At 37.7% G+C, this 23,265-nt stretch overlaps 2 protein-coding genes across 5 annotated transcripts in view; one reads left to right on the top strand and one right to left on the bottom strand.

Annotated features, from left to right (window-relative positions):
• The window catches only part of LOC129764622 (uncharacterized), a 32,287-nt gene extending 19,388 nt beyond the window's left edge, over positions 1–12,899 (top strand). The window contains exons 1-5 of one of the 3 annotated variants that reach the window (XM_055763883.1): positions 2,238–2,457; positions 2,533–2,636; positions 2,808–2,879; positions 10,838–11,674; positions 12,011–12,898. In XM_055763883.1, the coding sequence (XP_055619858.1) occupies positions 2,367–2,457; positions 2,533–2,636; positions 2,808–2,879; positions 10,838–11,674; positions 12,011–12,646 (1,740 nt within the window). In that variant the 5' untranslated portion in view covers positions 2,238–2,366 and the 3' untranslated portion in view covers positions 12,647–12,898. Of the gene's footprint in view, positions 1–2,237; positions 2,458–2,532; positions 2,637–2,807; positions 2,880–10,837; positions 11,675–12,010 lie in introns of those variants that run through there. The other 2 variants (XM_055763884.1, XM_055763885.1) reach the window with 2 other exon arrangements.
• Positions 12,699–23,265, bottom strand: part of LOC129764621 (uncharacterized) — a 27,892-nt gene continuing 17,325 nt past the window's right edge. For both annotated transcript variants that reach the window (XM_055763880.1, XM_055763882.1), the window contains 5 exons: positions 21,790–22,343; positions 21,220–21,718; positions 20,260–21,160; positions 20,087–20,191; positions 12,699–13,348 (listed from right to left, as the gene is read on the bottom strand). In XM_055763880.1, coding sequence (XP_055619855.1) covers positions 13,166–13,348; positions 20,087–20,191; positions 20,260–21,160; positions 21,220–21,718; positions 21,790–22,343 — 2,242 coding nt within the window. In that variant the 3' untranslated portion in view covers positions 12,699–13,165. The remainder of the gene's footprint in view (positions 13,349–20,086; positions 20,192–20,259; positions 21,161–21,219; positions 21,719–21,789; positions 22,344–23,265) is intronic.

The following is a 23,265-nucleotide window of genomic DNA, read 5'->3' as shown; positions in this document are numbered from 1 at the left end:
GCCTTTTATCCTCAGTACACACATCCTTTCGTTGATCGCCTTCCAATTAATAACGCGATCCAACATTCTGCCCAACATTACGAAGCCCGTTCCCAGCTCGTTGGTAGCCCCACCGCTCTGGTAAAACTGGCCCTTACCCCCTTCCACACCTTCTCACCCTTGCGACAGATTTCCTGCAAAGCCACGATACCGAACTTGTGGGGTTCTAACTGCTCGAGCAGTATTCGGTCGCCACCCACGAAATTTAGCGATCTTCAGTTCCAGGTACTAAGCTTCCATTCCATGTCCTTATTTCGTTGCCTGGGTCCATGCCGGGTGTTCCGAGTCATAATTATATTGAGTATTATATTGAGTAGGATATTTAAGGTAGGTTGCCTTACTACGGCCACGCTACCGAGTCTCGTGATGGGGCTGCCATCTTAGCTATAGTGTTCGAGACAACACGTTTCTTGATTCAGCCGCTGTCGTATGCCGCTCCTACCATGGAGAAACAGACGCGCAATAATTACTGAGTTACTGGACAGGGAGCTGAGGACCACGAATGGGGTCTATTTTATGCCTGCAGATACGCGAAGTACCGATGATTCGCTTAGTCCAATCATTTACCAACCACCCATATTGATGGGGTTTTGATAAAATATTTTGATTAAAATATGTGATAAAAATGTTCTATAGCAACTGCAGAGATAAAGGCGTATTCCAAACTTCAGATCAATCCGTCAACAGGAAGGGGGTTAAATTTCTATTGATGTGGGACAACCCTACTGATAAACATACAAACGTGCTTACAATAGGTCATGTTAAATAAAACCGTTTAAAAGTATAGTATAAAAACTATATTTTCATGTTTTTGATTTTTTGATTACTCTACACATATCCCATATTTACATTTAAGTGCCTATCCTATCAAATTCCGTTTGAAAATCCTATTCAAATTCAACGAGGAAAGTGTCACCCACATCTGGGTGACGGGGCCTCCCTGGAAATACACCACCCATCACCCAGATCTGGGTGACGGGGCGATTAAAGTGTTAAGCCAAATAAACACACGCCTTGAATGTATTCCGAGGAGCAAGTTCTAGAATACGCGTGACCACAGTGCAAGTCGAAGGAAATTTCTTTGACGAAAAATCGCCCCGGCCAGAACGGGAATCGAACCCGAACACCCGGCATGAGAATGTGAGACGCTATCCACTCGACCACGGGTGCATTATTACGCAGTGGAAATAATTCGGAATTTTCACTCTGGAAAAACTTATTCAATCGATTTGCAACAATCACACATATTGATAAAAAAAGTTAGGTACAGCTTTGTATCAAGAGGATTTAATTCAATGTCCAATATCATGTTAACGTTTTCCAACCAGGGAAACTCCGACAGAGATACCAGTATTTTTTGCACGGATAATTTTTAACCTTATAAGGTAAACAGTATAAAAATCTGGACAAAATTGTGATCATTTCTGAAAAATCTGGCAAAATAGAGTGTTTGTCAGGATATCAGGGAACGTGCCGAAAAGTCTGGGAAATCCTGAAAAATCAGGAAGGTTAGCATCTCTGCTCGTGGCCATTAGACTGTGCCAGAAAGTACAACATCGAATCGGGCTCGTGGTGTATCGATGTGAAGTGATAGCATAGTTCCAGGCGCATGGTGTTCGTGAGAAAGCAAGGCAACGCTTAAAACTTGTCTCATCCGTCCACTGGCACAACTTAGGTACGCACGCACAGCATAGTAGGAGAACGACTCGCTGTGTTCATTTTTGGTCCAAGCTTTTGAAAAAAAAACAATATGGCAAGGGGTTAAGTGTCGGTTGTATTTCAGTTAACGGCAAATCGTTTTGAAAATCATTCGAAATGCTCTCGGGATCACTTTGTCAGTCCACGCCTTTCTAGAGGTCACTCCGAATAACGTTCTCAATCCTGGAACGATCTAGACTTGAAGAAAGAAAGTTCATATTCAAATGATTTATGATTTTAAGAAAAGTCTCAACACGGAAATGGCACCGTAAGTTGCACGAATTTACCATTTCGACATTCAAAAACCGGAGATTTATTGTTACATTATTTTTCATTGATTGTTTCTGAAAAAGTTTTCCAAACACACATAAATACTATCTCACGTTTCTCTCCAACGCAAACCACTCACAACGGAAAAAGGGAAACGAACCTGTGCCATTAAGGCAAGGTCAGCTCGGTGTCTCCTAGGATACCGCAACCGATTGTTTGTTGTGACTGCAACTTCATTCGAGGCAGCAGTTTCAGTGGAATTCGTAGTGTTTTATTCGTGTTCCGGCCAAAAATTCAAAATTTACAGTTTCCCAAGTTAACGAGTGAATTGTGAACAAGTGGCGCTAGCTGGGTGAAAAATGGCTAAGAAGGGTGGAGTTCAGCAGCTTCAAACGGAAATTAACACCGACGAGGAATTTGAAAAGTTTTTGGAACGCGATGGCCTTCTCGGTGAGTTTCAGGATACCACGAACTCATGGCTCAACGGCGGTAATGATTTTCTCACTCGTCTGGTATCGCTTACAGTTATGGATATATATACCGATTGGTGCGGACCATGCACCGGAATGGTTGGCAGTCTAAAGAAGATCAAGCTGGAGCTCGGTGGCGATAATCTTCAGTTGGCAGTGGTAAGAGTGTGACCCACAGTCGACAAATGAATACATCAATCCGATTAAAATCCCAGCTAATTACGGATGCAATCAATCTTCTTTTAATTACCTACACCTCAAACACATTTCCCCTGCTCTAAGTTTTCCATCGTCCCGGTTCATTACGGCTGGTTATTTTCTCGTTTGCAGTGTAAATCTGACGATATAGAGGCATTGAAGAGATTCCGAAACAACAGCGAACCTACCTGGTTGTTTGCCTCGGTAAGATTAAATCTTTTTATAGCTTCCTCGCCCACCCACGCGCGCTCGTCACCATTTCTCCAAAACTATCAACGGCACAAAATTCATGGAACCTGGGAGCCTCGGAGACGAGGCAGGGCCATCGTTCAGTTTTGTTTGAAAAGTGATAGTAATTTAGCGAAACCATGTCGATTTTATCGCTTGTTTTTAACGGGCGGCTCAACGCAGGTCATGCCCCTTCGAAGCAGTGGGAATGACCCATTCAACGAACCGAAGTTGCACCATGCCACCGTTCAAATCGGGCATTTTGTGCTACTTTCGCGGAATCAACAGTCACAGTAAGGCGATTTGTTTTTTGTTGCTTTCGCTGGAACAACAACCATTTTATTATGACAACCTCGGTTCGATCCGTTGTTTTACGAGATATCAAATTATAATGGAAATGATAGCTGAGGTCCCCCGCGAGCAATTTATATTTCTGTTTGCTGTGCCATGTTTCAATATGTGTATACATGGCTGGCAGATCACGCTGTGTGTTCGGAAGGATTATCTACTCTGGAGGAATCTATATGTTCTGAGGAAGCGCAGATTCTGGCATCCAGCGAACATTTTTCATCGACTGGAGGCATCGCTTGACGAGTGGCAACAATAAAACGATGTTGCTCTATTATAATACCAATAAATGCTAAGCCATTAATGCGGCTGCACGCGATCCTGCTGGTAGAGAAACGATTTCGTGCTTCTCGTGCATCAAGATGTAACCGTAGTCTCACGCATGTAAGATAGTTGGGTGAACACCATCCGTGGGGGGAGGGGGCGTCTGTAGCAGTACCACGTGTTGATTTCAGGGGTTAACGGGCCCTTAAGTGTATAGACACAACAGGTTCTCGCGATAATATGACACATTCTATTACGGTACAACTGTAATCTGGTTTGTCGGTGACATTAAATTGCTGGCTTTCACGAGAAAATTTTCAATTAACAGCTTCGTTAGAAGCAGCTTGTGCGTATGAGAATGTGAGCCTCGCTTCGAGTAAATAACCGGAGAGGCCTACGGCGGTATAATTGAATAACACAAATGAAAGCATGTTATTATAGCTGGGTAATAGATCACCTGCAGTTTCGTGAATATTTGAGGCAGAGAAACGAAGATGATTAGCTGTTTCTACTGTCACAAAACAATTTAAGCATCGGCGCTGTTTTATGAATAATTCCAAATGAAATCGACAAATGAGAAAACATGAGTATTTTTTATTTGTGAATGAATGTTTGTATTCTGTTTGAGTTGGAGGAAATATGAGTTTTCCACAGCAATTGGGATTTTTCTGACTCAAGCGTAACTTTTCTATAGGGCGTATTGATTTTAGTAAGAGAAATTTTTAATAATTTATGTCTGAAAAACTTTGAGTCGTATCGAAATAGTGTCTTAGAAAGAGTTATAGACTATTGATGTTTAAACATGAAAAAAATATACACTGAGAAAAAAAATTAGTACTCTTTTTTTCATTTACGAGAAAAAAAACTTTAATTTGCAATATCGAATATCCAATCAATATCTAAATATCTACGTTTTTTTTAAATCATATAATATAGAAGTCATGTAGAAAATTCAAAAAATTAGTCCAAGATGGTAAAACTATTTTTGACAAACATCGTGAAACATCGAATTTTTATGAATTTTCGAAGCTCTAAATTTTTGTTTGTTAACAATCAGTTTTAGCCACCGATATGAATCATGATGTGATATAAAACAAAAAAGCTCTTTCTCAATTTCTTTCTAAATGCAGCTATTCTCGAGATATTAAAAAAAAATATTTCTAATTTATTGTGTTTTATATAGTAAATACACCCTTCTAATATGTTTGTCGTGTTATACCGTCATGGTCATGAAATTTTATGGATTTGCTTATAATTTCCAACAACTTTTCGTCAAAAATTGTTTTACCATCTTGGACTCATTTTTTGAATTTTCTACATGACTTCTACTGCCGTTCTACGCATAGTTGTCCATGTTACTTTTTGACGATTTTCACTATTATTGATAAAACGTTGTTTTTATGCATAATCTTACGAAAAACACAGAAACATATAGTTTCTTCACAGCTTTTAAAAAAACAACATCAAGCTCAATTGTCCCATATTGATATTCTATTCATAACAGTCCCACCATGAATTTTTAAACACGTAATCAAGCATGATTGATTAAGTGAGGGGATCTCATCACATTTCATTAAACAATAGTATAGTGCTTATAAAAAACCCGGTGTATTGCTAAATTGAAATTCTTAAAGCTTTTGGTAGACAAATATGCGAGAAATCTTTGATTGCGTTTTTCTCAGTTGCTGATTTTGGAACATGGGACAACTATGCGTAGAAAGGCAGTCTAGATTATATGAAAAAATAATAAAAGAATATTAAAGAATACGTATTTTAGATATTATAAGTTTTTTTTTTCGTAAATAAAAAAAAAGCATTGCGTGCATGGCATGTCATGAAAATTTCCAAACTTGACCTTGACCGATCGGGAATTGAACCCAATGCTTATGTCGGTATCAGCCGTGAATTCAGAAGAATCTTCCCACTTTCCACAGATAAATTTACGAGTATTCCGGTTGGGCTATCCCTAGCCCCATTCCAGTTTCTTCATTAGCCCCTTTAAATGAGTTTACTGACACTTCAGGTTCGTCATTACTCAGGCACAAGTGTGTTAATCGGAATTCACAATCAGATCTACCACAACCAGAAAAATCTCGTCATAACCATCTACTTAACAGATGAGTTTCCGAGTATTCAAGTTGGACTATCCCTAGCTTCATCCCAGTCTCAACTTGCGACCCATTAAAACGAAGTTACTCTGTCAGGGTGTCGACTCAAAACTCGAAGAAAATTTCCCTGATATTCCCTGATTTTCCAGTAAATTTTCAGAAAAATTCCAGATGTAGACTAGTAATCAAATTCTTTACTAATGCTTTAGCTATAGTTCCTAAGATATTTAGTTAGCTTAAACAATGAAATATAAGAACGTCTGTCGATATATTCCAATGGAAAAAATGTTTGTGATTTTTAAATAAGTAAAAGACGACAGAGTAGTGTCGTAAAATCGTTAATCTTTCGGGCTTCTGTGCATTTCCCAAAATTTTCTTATTTCTTTCAATTTTCCTTGTTTTCTAGATAAAGAGAATGAGAATTTTGAACTCGTTGAATTAACTAGCTCAACATTTTTATTGATTCTATCCTTCCAAAGTGAAGCATACCATCGTAAACTTGTCGCATAGCATAAACGTTTCGGCAGAAATGTTTTTTTAAAAACATTCGGTATAAATGGAAAAGCTCTCTCAACGTTGGAGTTTCTACACGAGAGACAGAAGACCATATTGGTTAAAAAGTTCCGTAATCCTATCATTTCCAAAAAATGCTCCAGTCGGTTATTTTCCGGATCATAGTGAGCAAACTTGTTGCTTCTCTTCTTCTTCTTCAATGGCACTAACGTTCCTAGAGGAACTTCGCCGTCTCAACGTAGTATTACTTGCGTCATTTTTATTAGTACTTAGTTGAGATTTCTATGCCAAGTAACACGCCTTGAATGCATTCTGAGTGGCAAGCTCTAGAATACGCGTGATCACAGTGCAAGTCGGAGGAAATTTCTTTGACGAAAAATTCCCCCGACCAGACGGGAATCGAACCCGAACACCCGGCATGTTAGTTGTGACGCTAACCACTCGGCCAAGGGAGCACAACTTGTTGCTAGTTTTGCTATCAATATTGTTTTAGTACTAAGTCTGCTGCAGCTCCACTGATACGTTCAAAATCCTTCAAAGATTAAAAAAAAGCACTAGAGTCAACAGTCAAAAGTTTCTCGACTCGTTTTCCAGCTATTTTTTTAAATCGAAATCAATGCCGTCGAGATCAAGGATATATCAATGCCTTGAAAGCATTAAAAGCGAAAGCAGAACTCCGCATCCCAGACGAAATTTCAAGATTTGTCTGTCGTAAATTTCGGCGATTTTTTTATCCATCAATCTATTGATGAATCCGGAGCTATCCAAATTCAAGAGTTTTTCTTCTCCTTTGTAAAAGTCCAGTTGCAGCTCGCGTAACATGACCAATTCACGTTGGTAGGTTTGTTCAAATATATAATTCCCAGACCTTCTTGAAAAGTTAATCTCTGATGCTTGAGAACGCTCCAAGAACATAGACGTCATGTAACGATTTACCACCTCCATTTATTCTTCCTCCCAAAATCTGATATTTAGATGCAACTGCAGCCTCTTTGTAGTCTTGTACAAAGACTCGTCGAAACCAACGACAAAATATATCTTACGAAGTTTCATCGAGCTCAGAATTCTCAGCTTTAGAGTTCGTGGCAAAGTCTAATATCATCATGAAGCTCATTTTATCAAGCCCTAGCTATACCTTCTCAGCATTTGGTGTTATCAAAATTTTCTAATTACTGCAATAATAAAAATTCTAAATGACTGAATTTATTTTTTTTCCAGATTGATGTCGAAATTCCCTGATATTCCCTGATTTTCCCTGACATTATTTTAATTCCCTGATATTCCCTGATTTTCAAGGATTTTCAAGGTAGTCGACACCCTGTCTGTCTTGAAAATTTAGTTCCCATCTGCATATGTTCAATCTTGATTCCAGGTACAGGGAAACGCGTGTAATGCTCGACCAATGGTAGATTTCACAGTAATTTTTAAATGAATAACAATTGAAATATTAAAACTAATTAAATACCATCATTGGTATAGTACTCAGACATGAAAAATAAAACAAAAACAAACAAACACAGATACACATATACGAACACAATAGTAATCTATCCGTCATCTATCTGATATCCGTTGATGATTGATTATTCAATAAATAATGATCGCATTGCGAATCGAAAGGCTTTTGACAAACTTTTGAAATCGATGCAAACAATTTGAATGATTTTTTTTTTTCGTCAATGTAACAAATTATCCCTGTACAGAATTTGTTGGAGCTTCTATAAATGTCATTTGCTTCGCGATGCGATCATTATTTATTGAACAATTTATCATCATAGACGAAGGGGAAATTGTTTATTCAAACAAAAATATCTCTGTATTCAATGTCCTGGAGAAAAGGTAATGAAAGTGGTAGAGTTTCAAGCGACATAGTATGCGCTGCCAGAAGTATTTCTCAAATAGTGACGTCAGTCGTTGTGTTTATCTTTGATTGCCCACCGTATACATGTGTAAATGCTGTTTTCAGGAAGTAATTTATCAATTAAAAACGTACATTTTTCTAGAGTTCCCGCTGAATATGAGGCTTATGTGATAGCCTGCAGTGAATATTTGTGAAATCACGTCGAAAAAGACGAATAAAAGTGATATTTCCATGTGGCATTTTCACTCCTCCATGTTCATGGAAACAAACGAAGTTTCATTATTTTAACGTTATGAAGTTGATGTTTCGAAGGTTCTCAGTGTCGGTGTGTATGTTGTGAGAGCATAATTGCCAATTAATCAAAATTTCACCGAAAATGTTACTGATTTCGAGAACTAAGCATACCACTGCTCTCTGGACCTTTTTACCACATAAATAATCGAAATAAGCCACGATACATTTGTCATCTGTTAAAAAACAATTAGTTGGATGATTTCATGAGAATTTTGGCTCAAATTATCATGCAACCGTGAGTACTTGCAGCATTATTTTGTTTCTTCCATATACATTCCATATTGAATGCAAATAATTACAACACGATATTTTGCCTGCCAATACAGATATACTTCGCCTACTGCTCCACCTCGGCCCTACAGAAACGTTATAGGAATAAAATGAGAGCTGGTTGGTAAGGCTAATTTGATTTGCTATTGAATTCAGTTAGTCGTGTTGGGCCATAAAATCTTTTGAAAACAGTAGGAAATCGATTTTTTATATCCCAATATTTTTGTCCACTACATCTACACACATCAAGATAAAAATTTGTTCGTAAAACATTCCAAAACATAAGAGTTTAAACTTCGAAATGATGTACATCTTATTTCTCCATCTTATTAAAAAATCGGCTACTCAATAGTTCGGAATATTCTCATGTTCATTGTTGTCGGTAGCCTTTGGAAAAAAAATGAGTTCTGAATACAAGACATCCGGATCTTCATCTTTCTGAGATCACATGCTTGTCTTGTATTGTACTCTTTCATAAGTTATAGTAGTCTGTAAATAATTCGGTGTTATACCGGGTGTTCCATAAAACATGAGAATTTCTTCAATGATATAGCGAAAAAAATAAAAATTATTTCACGCAATTCAGTATTTTTTATTAAAAACATAATGGTTACTCTTCAAAAAAGTTGATGGGTTTGAGATGGGACTGTGATTGTGTGTAGTAATTGCATTTGAATTGAGTTTCTTCATTGATCTTTTGATCTGTATTTTTTTCTCTTATGATATACCAAATGGAAGCCCTAAAAAACTGTTTCCTGTGTGATACGTTTACGTTTGAAAACACTTAATGAATCGTTACATTTTTCGTAGAACTACCCCCTATATAGAAATCAAAGACATAGTCTTATGTCAAAAAAGTCAGTGAATGTTGGCAAAAGTGCCGTGCTCATTCGTACGGCGCAACTTGGTGGAGATGCTCTCACAAGACAACACACGGCGTCTGAACGGCATTGACATTCATCTTCAACATCATCTTCAATACAATTCCGGATCCTCGTGGTCAGCTGCTTGGTGTTTGCGGCCCGCCAATTATTCTTGTACACCAGGGCACTAAGGGAGCCGAAAAAAACCTCGATCGGACGGCACTGGGGCAAGTTGGTCGGGTTCCGTTCTTTGGGTACGTACGGTATCTGTTTTTTCACGAGCTTCGCCAACAAAATCATTTTTTATTGAACACCCGTTATATTGTCCGCTTTTGGACAAATCAGTTGAGCTCCAGCAGACTTAACACTGAAAAACTATTGCTAGGAAGAAAAGCAGCAAATTTACTCAATATGAACAGAAAAATGAACGACTGGAGCATTTTTGGAAAGGATAAATTACCGGAACTTTTTTATCAAAATAAAAATGAAATCGTGAAATTCAATTTCTTATCTTTTGCGATACTTCTCAGATGTCGTTTAACTCAATTTTAATCACAAACATTTTATTTATTGGAAGTTCATGAATTTAATTGTTTTAGCTAATTGAATGTTTCAAGAACATCAAATACAGAACTAATTGAATATTTGATTGCTAATCTAAATCTAAAATTTTTCTGAAAAATTACTGGAAAATCTGGGAATATCAGTGAATATCTAATAGACATGTTTGCATCCCGATTATGAACCCCATAGACCTAGCAATCGACATTGCCAAAAGCACGGTCTGAACCAACGAAAGAATCCTAAGATGATCACAAAAAGAAAATTAATTCAAACGCTGTTACATTCCAATTATGAAAATGTCAAATCATGCTTTTCGCAGGCTGAGAAATTGATTACAAAATAATTTATTGCATTTTCCTAGCTCATTTCCCCTTGTGTCTCTATTTTCTTCTACGCCTTCCACAGCACTCGTTGTGCCTAATCTCTCACCCAAAAGGCATTCCCAAGCCCACGCATAAGCAGTGCATATAAGGCTGACTGCAGCCCACTCCCTCCTCTCCTCTTGAGGAGTAAGTTTGGGCAGGCGGCGCAAAATAACGTCCCATTCGGTTCGAATCGCAAACAAATCAAAAAAACTTTTTTACGATGTCTTTTTCGGCTGCAAACCAACCGCCTTTAAAGCCGTCCTGCTGCAGCTATAATAAGCAAGTCCTGTTATTATATTGGAGATTATATTGACTCAACTCTGTTTGACCCATAAAACACGAGTTGTGCCGTGCGCGCGCTTTACACCAATGTAAACCAATAAAAATGAAACAATTGATTGCAATTTGCTCTGCGTTGTAATGCAGTTTCCTTCTTTTCTTGTGTGTGTATGTGTGTGTCTGTGTGTCTTTCTTGTCGTTTCAGCATGGTAAAATTGTGAACCTCATGTTTGGCACCAACGTACCAAAGTTGATTAATCTTATCACGGAGGAGCTGGACATCGAGCTGAAGTGCCGGGCTGGTGAGGTGGAACGCAAGTACTACGAGCTGCACGAGTTGACACCGGATGAGCAGGAACGAGAGGATGCCCGAATCGCTATCGAAGAGGAAGCCGAGCGGATTGAGAGAGAAGCTGCCATTAAGAAACGGCGCGATTATATCATTCACGTGACGGACGAAATTATGACCAACATCCCGGATATGGGAATATGTCTTTTTATGCCACACGTTCACAAGGATGCGTACAAAAAGTTGAACGAACATGCGGAGAAGCATGACCTTCATTTCAAGGAGAAGCGGTTGGTTCACTTGAATCCGAAGATGCTCGAAATACTTCACTTCGATTGCGAGAACCGTCTCGAGGATGAGGTCTTTGAGCAGATATTCTACAAAGATGTTCAGGCATACGTTTGGAAACTGCAGGACGATGTATCACGACTGCCGGAGGACGTCATTGGAGATTTCGTTAGGTTCTTAACCGAACCCAATGAGGTTCTGGACGCAGACGGGAATGTCGAGAAGGTAATTCCTCCAATGATCGAACCACTGGAAATGATCTACAATTCAAACGACGGAAGCTGGAGGATTGTGGAGAAGAAACCCCAGAAAAAGAAGGGTTCATCTGCTTCGATAAAATCGCAGAGCGCCTCTTCGAAGGAGACTTTCGACGAGGAAACTTGTCCAAAGATGTATATACCGGGAATATGGAGTCCAACCAATAGGCGCGCAACGGCAGCCTTATTTTATCTACTATTTAGACACGTATGTGCCGACAATAATATCATTGACGGATTTCGCGCCAACTCGTCTATGGGATTGGCATGACTCTCTTAGAACTTAATGAAACTTTCTGTGCGTTAAGACCTTACATAATTAGGCAATTTGGCATAAAATGGGCAAAAATATTTATCCCTTATCATGTGTTAGTCTAGATAAATTTTCGGAAAACTAAGTATGCCAAGTTGCTTAAATAGGTAATGTCTTCATGCCCAGAAAGTTTCATTAAGTTCTGAGGGAGTCATGCCAACATCTGGCCGAGTTCATCCGACTTCATCCGTCCATTATCAGTCTGACTAATCTGCCTTCCTCTTTTCTCAGCTAACCGATCATTTCCTACCGCCGGATCCGGTGCCCGAGCCGCCCCACATCTGTATCGTGTTCGACGCCTACAAAAAGCGCGACGTCTTCGAAGTGGCCGACAAGTACAAACGTGAGGTGATATCGTTTGGATTTTTCACCACCGGGGATCCAAAATCAGCGAAGCTGATTGCAAAAACCACCGAGCGCTACATTCGGCTGAAGCCGAACGTGAACGATAAGCTGATTATGAAAGTCTCCAAAGCCACTAGCCATGCCATGCTGGCGCTCACGGCCGTCGGTCCGTGCTACATAAGCCAAAACGCCGTTGAAGGCCAGGAAGAATGCGCCATCCTGTTTCCACCCAATTACAACAACATCGAGGAAGAGGCCGAGGCCGCAGAGGAAACCAAGAAAAAGCACAAGAAGAAGCGGCGTGGGAAGAAAAGCGACACCTCCCTGTCGGCTTCGGATTCTGCGACTTCAACAACGCCAACCGCCGAACCCGGAGGAGATGCTCAAGGAGAGGGTGGAGAGTTGGGCACCATTGGAGAGGGATCCACAGGGGAGGAAGGCGAGACGACATCTTCATCGACAAACTCCCCGGAAAAGACGGGTGGAGCTAGTGAAGAGGGTGGCGAAGAACAGAAGGGTTAAACGAAGGCTTTCTTTCAATTTCCAAAGAATAAATTTTGTATTACAACAGTCGTTCATAATATCCTGCATTGCAGCAAAAAAATTTGCATCATAAGTGATTTATTTGTACATTAAAATAAATATATATCTGGTTACAGATATCGGCGTGCTTAACAATTTACATCTAACATGTGTGTATGTTTGTTTTCTAACTATGTTCAATTTTTGGAATTCTTTAATGAAACAATAAAATAATAACATGTTTCATTTTTCAAAAATCGACTACTCCCAGAGGAGTTTTTGAGGCACACTCAGAAAGAGTGCCTCAATAGTTCATTTAAAAAAAAAAATCTGCAAAACCTTTCCCAAACGAAAACCATACCGCGTGCGGAAACTCGTATGAGTTCCATTCTTTTCCTCATACCCCTATATCTGCAAAACTAGTTCTATTCAAATCAGTCTCTCTTCACTATACATAGTATCCTCCCCCTTATTTCTGGTTTTTACCTGATCCGTGAGTTGCGTGAGTTGCTCCCTCCGTTACTTCAGCTGGAAACACCGAACGCGCACGAAGCCAGCCTGATAGCCAATAGCGTAAAATTGATGGCATTTTTCATTCGGATTCCACCGAACCTGGTTGACCCGGATGCCGGGATATTCGTGCAGTAGCGCGCGCCGGTAGGATTTCACCTGTAGCGACTTGAGGTCCATTTTGGCGGGATTCTGGAAATAGTATATAAATATGGCAACAGTGTTAAAATGTATAAGTGATTTCAATTTTAAAATTGTTATCACAAAGAACAAGGAGTTTTGTTGATTACGATTAGACACAAATCAAATGGTGAGAGTGTCAATTTTGGGCACTTTAACCATTCAAGATAGTGAAACGTATCATACAGTTAAGATAGATTATTTGTGCGAACCATTCCGCATACAGAACATCGAACAAATGACTTCAATATTGTCCCTAGACAAAAAATTATATTGCACAACAATAATATATAGCAATAATGTTGATACATTGAAATAAAATAAGTAAAAAAAAACTTTTTAAGTTAAACGGTTTAATTGTGATTATACATAATAATGTACTAAAAGCTAGAAAATAACTAGGCAAGTAGCAGTTAGCAGTTATCACACCTCTCATTCATTAGTCTAGAGCATTGATAAGACTAAAATAAAATCGTTGGGCACGTTTTAGAAATCATAAAAATGTCGCATAGCCTGATCTGACTTAACACCGACCATATCGTATGGCTCCTAACTACATATCACGATGAGTGCCTCGAGTTCGATCCCCGCTCTTGCACAAGGATTTTTCGTCATATTTTTTTCCAATCTCACAACTCAGCCATATTATTGGGCTAGGAAACTCAAATTCTTTACAAACGAACTATATTTTTTGTACCTTTCAAAACGACACAAGTAATACTTCGCTGAGACGAGGAAGTTCCTCTAGGAACGTTGGTGTCATCCAAGAAGAATAATCTAATAATTATGTAACCATTATACGACCTTTCTTATAGATAAGCTATGATAGAGCTTCTTAAATATATTCCAAACTATCTTTGGTATATAGCAATTCAGAGTTTAATTCACAATTATGTTCTGCAACATTTTTTTAAATTTTTTTTTCCACTAGTAGTTTCCGCTAGTATATAATACTCCATTACTGTGCAATCCACCCTCCCTGTTACGATTTTAGGATTTTTTTCCAAACTTAATAACCACTTTTGCAGTGAACGGATTTTTATGTTTTGCGTACCAATCGTATCGAAAATTTCCTGAGATTTGTATGATGTACTGCTGCTAAACAGTCGTTTTGTGCATTTATGTGACCTACTAACTAAGCCGTCAGAAGCGAGCAACTATTGCAGCAGCGGGGCACAATTTTTATATAGCACTCCGAATCGGTAAATTACTAAATTACAAGATTGCAACTTAAGCTCCACCTGTTTGCAACTTATTGCAACGGACGAGAATATAAAAGATTACACATGTGATTCCTATTATAAAACAATACGAAGAATTCCAAAATCAAATACTTGTTGTTGCCTATGTATGGTATATCGCTTGGTCTAAGGAAGTCCTCTACTCGAGTCGTCCGATTTCTAAGTCTTATGGCGGGTTTACATTAGGGAGATCTATAGCTATAGGTGGATTTTTTCACGTGAAAATAGGTGAAAATAAATATGACACACTTATTCGAGGTATATATAACTTGAATAAATTCAGCATATGTAAACGCTTGTGAATTTCTCACTGGTGAGAAATCACTAAAGTTGGATGCAGTTCTTCTTCTTCTTCTTCAATGGCACTAACGTTCCTAGAGGAACTTCGCCTTCTCAACGTAGTATTACTTGCGTCATTTTTATTAGTACTTAGTTGAGATTTCTATGCCAAATAACACGCCTTGAATGCATTCTGAGTGGCAAGCTCTAGAATACACAGTGCAAGTCGGAGGAAATTTCTTTGACGAAAAATTCCCCCGACCAGAACGGGAATCGAACCCGAACACCCGGCATGTTAGTTATGACCCTAACCACTCGGCCAAGGGAGCACGGATGCAGTTCTACTTCAGGTGAATAAATTCACCGAAAATATGAATATATTCATTATAGAAGTTCACGCTAGTGTAAACGGTTGATGAGATTTCTATAAATCTCATCATATTTCTTCACATAAATATACACCCAGGTTTTTTTTCTACGCGGGGGATACGTACCTCGTAAAAAAAACCGCGTAAAAAAACCGCGTTAATTGGAAAATCCGCGTAAAAAAATGCGTCAATTGGAAAATCCGCGTACAAAAACCTCGTAAAAAAACCTGGGTGTATCACTAGTCTACAGCCTGATGCTTAAATTCAAATATATTATCAATGAACTTCAATGAATTGTTTGATGAGCACAGAAAAAAAATCGGGCGCTCATTAACGTTCCAATTTGACCATAAAGGCAATTGTTTGTACAGTGTAACGTTCCTACTTTTTGTCAGCGTTAAACATCGTGAAATTGGACATACAAAAAAATCATGCAATTTAATTATGTATTTTCATGTGAAAATAGTCTAAATTTGTACAACATCTCAAACTACATCTAATGCCCCTCACGTCTTTTGACAGCAAATCATTAAATTGGATATGACGTTCATTATCGATACATGACTGATTTCTAACTGAGATGCAGCTCAGTTAGCGCGTGCCTAGTAAAAGAGTAGTCCAGTTAAAATACACCCAGCTAGCGGACGACTACTGTAGTATTTATATTATTTTGAAAAATATAAAACTTTAAATATTTAAAATCAAAACAAAACACAAAAACGAACATGGGGTCTTGGTAGCCGCATTGGTTGCACGCTCGCTTACCAAGCGATCGATCGTGAGTTCAAAACTCAGAGCCCACAATTTCACCATCTTTGTGTGTTTATTATAGAATAATAAATAAGTCCACACAACAATCATCAGAGATGGAGATCGATTCAAGATCGGAGTTTACTGGCTTCTCTCTCCATCCATACACGCCATTCGCTACTTGCAACAACAAAAAAAAACATCGGGCAGTTCGAGCTATTAATAACACAACACAAAAAACATATCAACTGTCTTCGCTGTTCGGTCTTACCGAACAGTGGAACAGCAGGAATAATACTCTTACGCCGAAATGGTAATTGTGTAATTTATTATATGTATAGATACGATGTGTCAAAATTTGTTGAATTAAACATAATTTAAAAATATCTATAAGAGGTCTTTTAAGATATTAAAGTTTTAATAAAATTCAATTTTGGAGTGAGATTATTAACGGTGTATTTAAAATGTTCTCTTCTTTAAAACCGTACAAACCATCGCCCCCTTTCTTGGTGGCTGAAATGACGAACAAACGAATTGAATAAAATAATTTCGCAATCCTACGTCAGCAACGCGGTCATGTTCTCGGCATGATCCACGGTGAAATAACAGAAACTAAGTAAAATAATAACAGTGAATGCTTAAGAAGGTCTGCTCATATAAATCTAGTATTGTCTTCCGTGGCCGATTGATTGAAGGCGTCAGTGCCTAAGAGACAGCTCTATGAGATCTCGAGTTCAATTCCCGTCTAAACAGTGAGATTCTTTTTTTGCATCTAGAATGTTTTATACGTTAAAAATACTCATTTGCAGCTGCGAGCATGTTCGACAGCTCCGGAATTTTTTTACCTAGTTCTCGACTGAATTCGAAGCAACGTTAATTGTTTCATCAAAATCACATCATAATGTTATTTTATATGCAGGGTGGACTTGATTATATACAGTCTCCGATTTCTTTTCACTGTATATAATCAATCAAAAAAAAAGTTTTTTATTTGTTTTTTACACTTTTTATTTATATTTTTTTGTTATTTGAACGAAAAATATATTTTTGTTTGAATATAAAAGAAGAATTTAATTTTGATTCATCCCCTTAAAGTCATAAAATACTTTTGTCATATAAAAAATCCGAATTCTTTCAGTAGGTGATAGAAAATCAAATTTAATGAAAAAAATTCTTTTACGTATATATTCGAATTTCAACAATGACAGAGCCATTGAACTATTTCTCTGTTTCGGGTTCTGTTTGCCTTCAACTGATTCTATTTCAAAAATTACGCCACGTACGACGATTCTGTTCCTCCCATTTGAAAAATAAGAAATGTTTATACCGGATACCGTTGTAAAACTTTCAAATTAGTGGATTTAGGTAACATTCCAGAAGTGAAAAACTTCAAAGTTAAGGGTTTTTAAAGTGTTATTCTTAATTTCATCCATTGACACGAAATTCTACCTTTTTTAATTTCGCTGCAATATAATTTTAAGCGATTCCAGGTGAATCTTCAACTAGAATCCCGATTTTTACTTCGTTATACTCATAATAGCCAATTAACTTCCACTTCAAAATTGAAATATTTCATTTTCGCTTGACTAAGTCATATTTGAAATATTAAAAAAATATTGAACTGCTAAATTGAACTGTATATAATCGAATCTAAAATTGTATATAATAGAATCATATATAATCGAGTCCTACATGAGTAGTTGTTGGAAAAAGAGATAAATAACATTCAATTTGACTTTTCAACATTTTTCTTGCGTCTAAAAAATCACGAAATGGAGTATTTTCTCTCAAATGAATTTTACACGGGTATTCTTAAGTTTTATAACTCAAAAAATCCAATCAAAGCGTGTTTTTTGTCATTTCTATTCATAGTCTCATACAGGGTGTTAGATAGCTGACCCGGAATCTTTCAGTGGGTGATAGAGGATCACATTTGATGGAAATAAATCCATCTTTTTTTTTTGTTTGCCTTCCAATTCGAAAAGTACGTTACATAGAATCTGAATACATTTGTAAAACATTTGAATCAATGAAATTGTAAAGTTAGTGTTTCGGGCACTTTCATTAGTTTTCTCCAAAAATGCATGAAAAACTTGGTTGTTTCTATCAACCAAATTTATGTTCTCGAATCGCACTAGAATTCATTTCTTGACACCACACTGTTATTTCTCTTACTTCCTGTAGCGTTACTTCGTAGCTATAACTTCTAGAAATGTACTTTTCGAATTAGAAACAAATGGAGAAAAATAGAGCTCAAAAAGTAAGTTGACTCTGTTATAGCTGAGATTTGATCATATGTTGTCAAATCCATTGAATATGAGAAAAACATGATTCAAATGCTAGAAAAACTAAAAAAAAAGCGTTCGCGTATTTTAAGGAAAGAATGTTTCAAATTACATGGTGGAAATTCTTATTAAGTTGTGAAATTGCTTGTTTTTTTATTTTTTTCGAAACTCAGCAAATCCGGCAACTTCTGTTGATACTAAATGCATACTAAGAAACAATCGGTAATGAAGAGCTCAGGTCGGTAGTTTACAGACATCCAGTGAAAACAGAAAAATGCAGCTGAAAATCTCAAAAATATCTTATTAAAAAATTTTTTTAAATTTTAGATTGAACCATTTAATAAGAACCGACCATATTGGCCAATTCGACAATGTGATGGAAATAAAAAGTATATATATATATATATATATATATATATATATATATATACATATATATACATATATATATATATATATATATATATATATATATATATATATATATATATATATATATATATATATATATATATATATATATATATATATATATATATATATATATATATATATATATATATATATATATATATATATATATATATATATATATAGGGAATATTAATCGAATATATATTAAAAATGTTATTAAACATATATATATTTTTTTAATATAAATATATTTTATATATTTTCACTATTTTTAATTTTCCTTAAGCTTACTTCAATCTCAAACAGAATGAAAATTTGATGATTCGTTATTGTTTTTTTTTCATTTCAATAGCTTTGTTTCCGAGTTACACATTATTTCCTTTTTTTTATTTTGATCGTAATTAATGTAATTAAAGAAATCAACTTCATCTAATTTATCATCAACTTCATCAAATTTATAGTAATATAATTTCCATTAGATGGAAATCGAATAAATATATAAATCTACTTTATCGACTATAAAGGATGTTTCAAAATTTATTGCCAAAAAACGGAAAATCCGGATTCGAACCCAAAACCACTGGCTTCTTGAACAGCGGTTATAACCATTCAACCAAGCAAACGTGAAATAAGAATATGATTTTAGTTCATACTTATTGCATTAATTCGAAGCACTCGCATAAAAAAATAAATGCTCGTTATGATCGCAAAGCGATTACCTTCCCCTACAAGTGAGGTCTCGATTGTATCTAGTTCATTTCTGTAAAAAAAACCTCTCTTGTCTTTTGGACCACATTACTTTGTTCAAATGGTAGGTTTGATATATGAATAAACACCAAAATGAAAAACAACATTCAAAATACACATCCCGGATTCCGGATCATTCGTGGAACTTGGCGGGAAGGTCACCGCGGATAACGATAATCGCAAGTAACCCAATAGAAGACAAAAATTAGAACCTAAACAAGAGAGCAAGAGCCCGCTGCTCGCTGACAGGTTCCGAGAAAGTCTATCGAATTACGATTTGCAATATTTTTTCACGTTCGCATTCTTGACGCTTGCATTAAAGTGCGTTTCTTTGAAGATCGAAAATTTTAATGTTTTCCTCTGTGGAATATTGGATAATCTTACCATACTCTCGAAATAATTTGCAACTAAAATTCACCCAGAGCGTTCGAAATATCGAACAGCAACTTTGATAATTTACATAACCTAACCTTAAAAAATGCACTCCTACGGGAGGTTCAATGTAGGTTTTGGCCAATGTTTTTGTTCTTCGATTTTTCGATTTTTTGTCATGTAAAATAAATCCTGATGATTGAGACCAATAATCAAAATTACACCAACGGCTTTCATCAAAAAATATTTTTCACAGATTGGTCGTTGATGGGTTAATGTAATCAGTACACATACCTTATCGTTGTCCGAGAAGAGCAGACCAAAATTGTTCTCGAACATGGCGTACGATGTATCCGTCAGTTCGTCTGTGAGTTTCACAGACATCGTCGAAGTCAATATCTAAAACACAAAACACATAATAATACAATCAAATCCCACACTACCACAAACGTGTCAAATATTCTCACATATTTCAACTGTTGAGTGTTCTTTTGCGCCATTTGATGTACAAAGGCAATTGGTTGATGGGACAGAACATCACCACCGTCAGTCCCGATGACATGGTTCGAGAGCCAATCGTTGGCACTCATATCGGTCGCTTCGGCAGTGAAGGTATACAAGGGGAAAAGTCTCACTCCGATCTCGCGCGTTTGATGAATTGTCAGGGCACATCGATCGATAGCGTAGACATCGTCGAAAGCGAGCGCTATCACAGGAAAGTGTGCGTTCCAGCAAGCTGTAGTAACTTTACTGCGAGCATTGACGCTGCAAACTTCCACCGGCAGATATTCGGTGTGGAGATCATACACCATTACCTTTCTGTCCGCATTGCACACCAACAGATAACGACTTTCCTCCGCGTGATGGAGATCTAAGGCGGTAATGCAAGAGTCTGGAATGAAAATTCGGCGAACGGGTAGCAGAGCCCGACACCCGCCCTTCGTTCCGGTCAGCAGAGGTGATTTAGAGTACAAATTCCACACCCCGACGGCACCGTTAGAGTACCCTGCAGCAATCGTTGAGTGATTTTTACTCTTCGACCAGGAAAGCTTAACTGCCCCATTGCCTTCGTATTGACAACTGGATAAATCGTCGTTCAAAGATAGCGTCAAGCGTAGGACTGGTTTCAGGTGAATAATACGATGGCTGTTGGACACCAAATGATCATAGTTTTTTCCGAGTGAAAAAATGTGCACATCACCATCCGATCCGGTAGCGGCCAACAATCCGAGGCGGTCGTATTCATCTCTAGAGTCCGACGAATTGAAACATCCGCTGGGACAGAACTTCAGAGACCAGATGGGACCAAAATCACACGCAATGGAATACAACAGCTCAGGGATAGAATTGGTGACCTTTTTCGAATAACTGTAAAGTGAAAAGTTGTGAAAAACGTTTTAAATTCTAGAGAATAAAACGTGACAAACCTGTTGTTGTGCAAATATCCAATATCCCAAATCTGTATCAAACATTTGCTCGGATAGATTCGATCTGCTAGGTAATAATCGTCAAAGTCGTTCTTGCAAACCACTGCCAGAATTTGATGGTCCATGGTTCCTCCTTCCACCATTGGCAACCAATCCATGGCAATCACAGGTCCACCACAGTAGAACAACGAATCCGTACCGCTAGCTTGGCCACTAAAGGTATCCAGCTGTTGCCATTTCTCCACGTAATCGTTCACCTGAATCGGCGCGTTGTACAAATTGGTAGCGCGCATGGTAAATCTTACCGATTTGGTTCGTTTCGGAATGTACTCGTAAACCATACTGGACGCGAACAGGCGAACATCCAAATCGGGACGAAACTCGGGAAACAACAGACGGGAGACATAGTTTTCCTGGCGATAATCCAACGTCCATTCACGCGAAACCCCGTGAAACTCGCTTTTCAATGAGCGCAACTCAATCACCTCATCCAAAACCACTGGATGTTTACAATAAATTTACAATAATGAATTAAAATATTTATATTGTGTTATAATGGACTAAACTCACTTTCTCGATAAACATCGCTCTCTTCACTAAACTCCCTGCCAGGATGAGCCATTCTACTCTTCAAGATCGCCAGATCGTTTGCCAAGTTGGCCCTTCTCAGCTTGTCTTTTTTCTTCTTCGCTGTCAATTCGTCGCCGTCGCTCGCCGTCTCTCCGTTCCCTTCCGAAACTTCCCTCTCGTCCATTCCGGACGTTCCCTCATCGTCCGACGATTCGCTTCCGATCTTTGCATCGGTCCCACTGCTATCCAGCGCATTCGTCAGCACCTCTGAATGCTTCTGTTTAATATGTTTCGCCACCAGTTCCTGCTTTCCCGCTTGGAACTTGCAGTGACGGCACTCGAAGCGCTTGCAGGGCGACGGACAGAACTCGTGATGATGGCGCATTTCCGCCTCGCTATTGCCGATGAATTCGCACGTCTCGAACACACATTTGGCTGTCTTTGCCTTCCGGAACTGGGTTTTCCACACTGCCAAGCAACCGTCCGTTACTTCGGCTTTGGTGATCGTGATGATCATGTCTTCGAAGGTAATCTTCTGAATTCTCCTCTCAGCCCTGGGGGAGTAGAATTCAAAATGTGTATCATGAGGTGATTCCATCTCAGAAAGTCCGACCCTCTCTAATATTCGTAAAATTTGCATGAACATGCGAATCAATCGTTGTTTGAATATAAATAGATTTAGAGAATATGGTAAATATTTATAGTTTTACCAGCTGATCCGGCAAACGTTGTTCTGCCTTATAAATTATTTCTAGTGAATAGTTTGGATATTAAATAAAACACTACTAGTGTATTGTAAGTGTGTTGGAATGTTTAACGATTTATAAAATAAATCGAATATGATCGTAAAAAAAGAACGAATGAAACAATTTGAACGGAAGTGTGTATGATGTTTCTTGATATATTTCACTAACGTAACTAAAATGTTTGATCTCTTGAAAGTTAAATGTAAAGAGAAAAAGGATTATAATTTTGTCGCAAAGTAGAAAAATGATATAAAGAAAATCAATATTACTTCGTTCAATTTGTGTCTTTTTGGTGAAACCGATCTGCGGAACTCAACATTCATATGATCGATTGGATTTTACAATTCGATCGAAATCGACTTTTGTACTCTTAACTCTCCTCTATACTTGCGCATACGGTCTGACAGCCCGAGAATCAATAAGGTGAACGAAGTTAAAGAAAAATATTTTCTGGAGTTTTCTCGTTCAATTATATCTTATTTTTTAAATAAATACAAATGACGCCTAAAAATACACAATAGCAATACTACAAAGACACGCACAGATTAGTATACGAGTTACGATTTTGCGCGCAAGTACAGGAAGGCTAAATCCGTTCGCCTTGAGAAACAACAAACGTAATTCATCCGTATTTGTGGTTCAATTTACTCTCTATCAGATTGGCAGACCCGAAAGCAATTTTAGATTGTCAAAATTAGAATGAAAATTATTATTTGATGTCGTTTGAATA

Source organism: Toxorhynchites rutilus, chromosome 2, assembly GCF_029784135.1.
Source record: "Toxorhynchites rutilus septentrionalis strain SRP chromosome 2, ASM2978413v1, whole genome shotgun sequence".
In the NCBI taxonomy this organism is placed as follows: domain Eukaryota; kingdom Metazoa; phylum Arthropoda; class Insecta; order Diptera; family Culicidae; genus Toxorhynchites; species Toxorhynchites rutilus.
The sequence above is the reverse complement of the archived record's forward strand: the minus strand, read 5'-3'. Positions and strand labels throughout refer to the sequence as shown.